The following is a 7,600-nucleotide window of genomic DNA, read 5'->3' as shown; positions in this document are numbered from 1 at the left end:
CAATAGGGCCCCAAATATCCATGTGAATGAGATCAAAATTATTCTTTGCATTATGTACACTATCAGGAAACATTTTTCTTTTCTGTTTAGCCATATGGCAAAAAGCACAAACCAAATGCTTACTTACATCAACTGAGGGATACAAAATATTCAAAGCATGAATTCTATCCTGTGATAGGTGTCCTAACCTGAAGTGCCATAATGCACCAGGTGGAATAATCTGTCCTGAATCACTTATTTCATTAACTACATTTTGTACAGTAAAACAAGTACTAGAAGGGCTAGTGACAACTAAATGATAAAGGTCATCTTCCTTTAAGCTACCCAAACCAATCTTCTTCTTGGTTTGAACGTCCTGAACAAAACAAGTGAATTCACCAAAGATCACATCACAATGATTTCTTTTGGCTAACTTATGAACAGAGATTAAATTGTATGTGAATTCAGGCACATAAAACACATGTGGTAGCATAATCAAATCTGTTATATTAACAGTCCCAGCATAACAAGTCTGTATAGACACACCATTAGGTAATCTCACACTAACAGGTTTAATTTTGTCAAGTGTATTAAAACACAATTTATTGAAGCAAATATGGTCACTTGCACCCGAGTCTATAATCCAATCTTTACTATCATATTTATTGAAACAAGATAAGATTGAGTGCTCACCATTGCCTGAGACCTCTGCCCCAAAAACTGCTGATTTTGTCACATGATTGACAAAAGCTTTCCCTGATTCCGAATGCTTCTGTGAAGCTGAAACTGCAGTAGCTTGCTGAATCATAGCCATGATTTGTTTGTACTGATCAGCTGTAAACAAGTCTTCAGTTCTTTGCTGTGAAACAATAGTTTCACCTTCATCATCCTCTGAATCAAAACCTCCTGCAACATTGTTAGCATGGCTAACATTATTAGAAGCAGGTTTAGGCTTAAAAGTATTAGGATAACCATGAAGTTTGTAGCAAATTTCCACTGTGTGTCCAGGTTTCTTGCAGTGTGTACAATATTTCCCAGTGTTCTTATAGCCAGAACTGGAACCGGAGCTTGAAGCTTTCCCCTTTCCATATGACTTCTTTCCTTCAGCCATATTAACCAAAATCTTGGACTCTTCACTCTCTTCTGACACTGACTGCCTTTCATGTTGCATAGCCAAAGATACAACCTTAGCAATCGGTGGAAGAGGATTTGACATCAAGATTTGAGACTTAACAACATTGAAATTATCATTCAAGCCCAAAAGAAATCTTATGGCATTATCCTGTTCCCTGAACATCTTAACATGCTCTATAGCTTCACAACGACAGGGTACAGCACACCTGCACTGTGGAATTGGGCGATATTGCTCCAATTCTTCCCACAATGTCTTGATTTCTGTATAGTAATCATTAACTGACAAAGTATTTTGCTTCAAAGAGTTAATTTCATTATGTAATTCTGCAATTCTAACTAGATCACCCTGTGAGAACCTATCTCGCAAATCTCTCCATGCATCACACGCATTCTCAACAAAAACGATACTATTTGCGATAGAAGAGATTGCCGAATTAAGGATCCAAGAATGAATGAGGCTGTTGCATCGATCCCAGGCTTCGTAGTTTGCATCACCTGGCGCTGGTACTGGTATATCACCGTTGACAAATCGAAATTTATTCTTCGCAACCAAAGCTCTCTTCATCGATCTCGACCATGAGTTGTAGTTTCTGCCATTGAGAGGAGGATTCACCATCGTTGCAGAAGGGTTTTCACCAGAGTGAATGTAGTAAGGAGAAATCGGATTCTGCGCCGGATCTTACACCACATGCGAATTCGGATTTCCACCATTGTTGTTGATTTGTGCTTGGCGCACCATTGTAGCGGAAGCTTGAGATGGCAGAACCCTAATTAGGGCTCTGATACCATCAAAGAAATCAGAGAGAAAATTGGGAGAAGATGATTCTGGAATTCACAATTTTTGTGTATATTCATCTAATAATTCTGATACAATGAAGAACACTATATATAGTGTTGATTATCTTCTAGCTAATCTATCTTATTGTAACTAACTTGTACAGCTGGCATTGACAGCTCAGCAGATTAGTCTAACAACCACAACAAACCATAACAAACTCTAAACTAACTAACTAGCTTATTACAATATGGCCCTTGAACTATTCCTGATCATCAAAATAGTCCTTAATAATTAATGAAGAAGTGACGATGAGACGGTGTTGTCCCGTGCGATTGTCCCGTCTTGATAGGCGTTTTGACAAGTTTTTGGTAGTTCACATATAGTTGCATTAGGAACTAACTCTTACTGTTATGATTAATCTTTGCTTATATTTGTTATTCACTTGTGAAATATAATGCGCTATGGCTTATTTCTTATCTTTGATTGTTCAAGTTAACTCTTTCCGCTTGTTGTATGATTGTTTGGGCGCTTAAGTCATTTAGCGAGCAAGATGGCATACCAAATAGTTTACGATATTTCTTACCATGATTCACCTGACGTGTGGGAGATTGACCACGCCATGTGAAAGGCTACATGTCGTGGTTCGTTTGCAATAGTTGTTAAGAATTCTAACAGTCACAAATCCCATGATTACAGCTTTGGAGAAGTGACATTTAGTCTACCACCACTGGAGATACCTCAAAAAGAAGAGCATGTTGTGAAAATGGTGGACACTTTTGAGGAGGAAGATCCGGAAGAGGAGTCTGTGCCGGAGATGGTGGAGATGATGATCGACGAGAAGTTGTTGGCACTTAAGGAGGAGTTGTGCAACGTTTGCCTTGAAGTTATGGCCTCACGACAACATTAGACCTTTCTTTTCATCGTTGGCTAGTAACTGCCTTTTAAATTAGTTTTTGATTAAAGGTTCAAGCACATGTTTACATGACGAATTATTATTATTATTTTGGATGTCGTTCGGTTATTATTATGATTCTATTGGGTATTTAATTATTAGTTTATACTTGATATTGATTTGAGTTTTTTTTAAACGATTTTGAAAATGTGGCTTCAGATACCAGTGTTGATTTTGTGATGGTTTTTCAAGTTCGTTTTGGTTAGGAAAGACTTGGTATTCAAGCACATCCTTTGAGAGAACACCTCTCTTTCTTGGGAACCTCTCGGATACTCTGTTGCATTTGATAGCATGATGTTTCTAAGTGATTTTTGAAATTGGTCCCTTGTTTTTGAAAGGTTCATAGCTAATGTGACCCCTGATCCAAAGTTGGGGTGTTACAACCAATAATTCTCCTTTTGCAGTCATAGAAAGTGATTCATCAATCGCGGTTGGATTCTTTAATTCAAAAGCAAATAGATCTTGGACACTAATCAATGAATTGAATCATATTGACTACATGGTTGGCCGACAAAATTGCTTAAGTGTTTACCATATATATCGGGAGGCTAATACTATGCCTGACCATTATGCTAAGAATGGTTGCAGCAGAAAACAACTCATTTGGTCTTGCCCTGACAACTCGGTTTGACAACCTTTTCCTTAGCATTCAACTTCTATTTTCTATTTTTTGGGCTGCTTTCGGGACTAGTTGTGAGCTTCCTTGTTGTTGCTGGTTTAGTGTGGTTTTATAGGTATGTTATGCAATCTTATTTTGCACTGGCTATTAAATCTTTGTTTCTGGCTTCTCTTATGGGTTTTCACAATCTGCTTCTGCTGTGTATGGTCATTAGTAACACTATGGACGATTGTGTGCAGCTTGTTACTTTTTAAGTCTGTTTTCCTTTTTTTGTTGTTGTATTTGATATTGCTTCGTACTTGGAACCAGTTTTTATATGGGCCGGAGTCCATACATCTTACTCCTTATTTATATAATTTGGTTTTTCCAACAAGGAAAAATTAGTAATGTTGACAAATTTCAGTTTGTAAAAAAAAGAAATTATTAACAGTTATAAATTTTTATGTTATGTTATTTTATTCAGAATTTAGTTTTTCTTAGTTGGCATGTGGACTTGCTCGTTAGACTGCAAGTTTAGACGGGGAGGACACGGGTCACTCAAAATATAGGTTCATTTAAATGCGGACCTACATGCATTGCCCCGTTTATTTGCGGGTTAAGCGACTAAGCCTAAACTGATCAGATTGGCCCACGTGCGTATCCAATTAAAGCTAGGTCTGCGGGCCATTCCAATCCGCTTAACCCACGGATAAACGGGCCCACATTCAAATGGACTTCTATTTTGGATGGCCTCCCTGTTTCCGCCCCACCTAAACCCACGGGCTAGCAGACTGGCCTGTGTACAAGTAAGAAAAAATGTTTGAATAAGTAGCATAAAAAAATATAGGCGGGAGGACACAAGTCACTCAAAATATAGGTTCGTTTAAATGCGGACCTACATGCATTGCTCTGTTTATTCGCGGGTTAAGCGATTGAGCCTAAACTGATCGGACTGGCCCATGTGCATATCCAATTAAAGTTAGGTCTGCGGGCCATTTCAATCCGCTTAACCCACGGATAAATAGACCCACATTCAAATGGACCTCTATTTTGGATGGCCTCTCTATGTTCACCCCACCTAAACCCACGGGCTAGCAGGGCCTGTGTACAGGTAAGAAAAAAATCTGAATAAGTAGCATAAAAAAATATAAATCTGACAGTGAGATAATCCCTCCTGAAACTCTTGGGAAGTAATTATCGTGATTCCCTTTGCATTTACCACCGGGGGCTATAGATAAACTCTTCATTGTTTTACTCTCAGCACTATATTATGAATTGATCAATTGAACCTTCGTTCTCACCAAAATAGGAATGGCAATGGGTCTCGAACCCATTGGTTACCAGCTCAAAATACCCACAATGAGTAGGGTAAAAACCCGCTAGATAGGTTTAGGGTTGGTATGGGTAATTATCCGCAAAAATTAGTGGGCACGGATGCGGGTATGGGTAGTATAAGTACCCAACCCATCTCATACCCGCACACACTTTATTAATTATTTTTATTATATATACACACTTTGAAATATATATATCAACAAACTAAGTTAAAGTTATAAGTTTATAATTTACTCTTTTAAAAATAAATGATTTTATTTATTAAATATTTGGATAGTCTTTTGTATTTTTAATCTTTATTTTATAATAGTAGTTATATATTATTTTCTTTTGAAGAATGAAAATTATATTTTCGTTAACTAAATTGTGAGTAATGGGCACAGGTACGGGCATATAGGTACCAGAGGGTACGGGGACGGGCATTCAAATTGCTATCCACGCAGGTATGGGGACGAGTACAAGTATCTTTTGAAAATGCGGGTACGGGGATGGGTACTATAGTACCCTACCCAGACCTTACCCATTGTCATCCCTACACCAAAACGATAATGTATGTTCATATCGTTTGGTAGTCAAAAAACAAAAGAAGGAAAGGAAAATTATGTGATAAAATATGAGATCAATCATTACATGTTATAGTAGGGAGGCAGAGTAAATGAATAGAGGAAGGGGATATAAGTAGCTCCAGTCTTAAGTCTTTAGATGTCCAAGAATTAGGTCAGTGTTAATTTTTTTTCCCTAAAGTATCTTCACAGTCTAGCATGGGGTAATGAGACTAATTCCCTCAAGTCTCAGAGATCACATTGAGTGAAACAGATGAACAAATCATTTTTCATATATACACACTACTCAGAGAGATCAGTGTTAATTAATAAATTATGCTAACTAGTTATATTTATTGGTAGTAATGTGTTCAGAATAGTTGTTTTATGAATTTTAGAACTCTTAATACGTATCACTTTGATTTTGAAATGGTCTTGACGTACATTGATAGGAGAGGAAGAAACAATCAAACAACATTTCTTAATGTTAGACTCTGAAAAGTATAGATTTGAACCGTGTATTCTCCTGCTGCCGGAGGATTCACACATAAATCTAATAGTAATACATATTATTCCAATAGGCAAGAGCCGAACGCATGTAGAAAAAAGGGAATAAAATGACCAGAAACATAACAAGGTGTATATAAAAATCCGCAAGTACAGCCAAACTCTCTACCCTCCACTTTGTTCAAGTTCAAAGTACTCATTGTTTTTACCAAAAACAAAGCACTACTATATAATCTTAATCTTCTGTTTAAGTCCCAAGTTCCAAGAGCATAATCAGCAAATTAGCATGGCTATTAGCATTAATCAATTCTCCATTTCCCCTGCTTTCTTTTGCCTAGCCCTTCTCCTTTTTTCTACTACTGGTTAGTTAATTTCTCCTCTCCCTCTCAGGCTTGTTCATATAATCTTACTCCATATGCATAAATATTTAAGGAATTAATTTTTATGCACATATTCTTGAGAACAAGCCAATTAAGTGATCATCTTTCTTTCTTTCATTCTTTTTTTTATATTCAGGGTTCAAGTTGGCGAGTGCTGAAGCGATTTGTGGAGTTCCTAGTGGAACATTTAAAGGACCTTGTATCGCCACTAACAATTGCGTTGAGGAGTGCAAATTGAGGGGAAATGCAGTAGGAGGATCCTGTCATGTTTTGGCTTGTTACTGTCTCTATCCCTGTAATGGTGGTGGTTGAAACATTGTGTTTTTAATTTTTTTTTTATTACATACAGTAGAAGAACATTATGTTTTTAATGATATATCACTTTAAAGTTGAGAAATATTTTCTTAAAAGACCAAATCCATTCCATCAAAAGAAAATAATTTCATTTATATTGCTTCTCTTGGAAAGCTCATTATAACTTCCCGAAATATGGATGGCTTCTCTTGCCATGCTCGGTGGCTGAGCTCCTTCACATGAGACAGTGGTGGTGTTGGCATTGAGTATAGGGCGGTACGTGTAAAAGAAACTTCAACGCTCAAGTCTGTGAATGAGCAAAGAGAGAATCCATAAGTCTAAGAAGAACTCAAAAATTCTAAGAATGAATAGCATGCTGTGTAAATGAACGATTGAACCTGTATTCATAGGCTAGACGTGTAAGTTCGTTGTCTCTACAAGTGAGTGGGAAGTTCTTTAGGTAGAGCTTCCGAGCTCATGGTTGGCTTGATGTTGTCCTACTTAAGTATATGTATCGGCCCTTTGCTAGGCTAGTCGGACACTTTGCCAACCGTGTTAGGATGGTATGTTCCTTAACCATGTCGCGTTGCCCGACCGCTTGGTGTCTACTTAAGAGCATAATCTAGTGAGCCGGCTGCAAAGCAGTCATGCCGTATGGCTTTTTGACCCGACTCAAACACATTAAAACATCAATGAAGTTTAGATCATTAAGAAATTTCAATGGTCTATTTGTCTTCCATTGAACCCATCCAATCACAAGAGAGGAGTCACTCTCAATCACTATATGCCTCAAGTGAATTAGAGGATACATCAACATTAAATTTCAATTATAGCCAAGGACATGGTTCCCACTATTCCTTACCACTCCAACAATGCCACTTGGACCAAGGTTTCAATTAGAGTATACATCAACATTAAATTTCAGTACCTCCTTTGGAGGAGCTTTCTAGATAGCGGAACGACGTTTAGGTATAGTCTTTCTTATTTGAATGTCCCTAAATTTATAGGAAGTTCATAAACACCATAAGGGCTTTCGCAATTTGATATCACTCTTTCCATGATCAAAGTTTTGAAAAAATTATTGAGAGCTTCTACTCGAGC

General features: G+C 37.4%; 1 protein-coding gene across 1 annotated transcript; it reads right to left on the bottom strand.

Moving 5' to 3' along the window:
* Positions 1-209: 209 nt before the first annotated feature.
* LOC130748853 (uncharacterized) lies at positions 210-1,218 on the bottom strand. The gene is made up of 2 exons (XM_057602096.1): positions 673-1,218; positions 210-355 (listed from the first exon to the last, which is right to left on the bottom strand). The coding sequence occupies exons 1-2, from the start codon at positions 1,193-1,195 to the stop codon at positions 321-323; spliced, it is 558 nt and encodes a 185-aa protein (XP_057458079.1). The 5' UTR covers positions 1,196-1,218; the 3' UTR covers positions 210-320.
* Positions 1,219-7,600: the final 6,382 nt, after the last annotated feature.

The sequence above is a fragment of the Lotus japonicus genome, chromosome 3, assembly GCF_012489685.1.
Source record: "Lotus japonicus ecotype B-129 chromosome 3, LjGifu_v1.2".
In the NCBI taxonomy this organism is placed as follows: domain Eukaryota; kingdom Viridiplantae; phylum Streptophyta; class Magnoliopsida; order Fabales; family Fabaceae; genus Lotus; species Lotus japonicus.
The sequence above is the reverse complement of the archived record's forward strand: the minus strand, read 5'-3'. Positions and strand labels throughout refer to the sequence as shown.

What these genes read in the sequence shown, in the direction of transcription:
- LOC130748853 (XM_057602096.1), bottom strand. Translation starts at nt 1,195, where the DNA reads ATGTCAAATCCTCTTCCACCGATTGCTAAGGTTGTATCTTTGGCTATG. An exon ending in GGCAGAGGTCTCAGGCAATG is followed by an intron (nt 356 to 672) that starts GTGAGCACTCAA and finishes TGTTTTGTTCAG; the next exon opens with GACGTTCAAACCAAGAAGAA.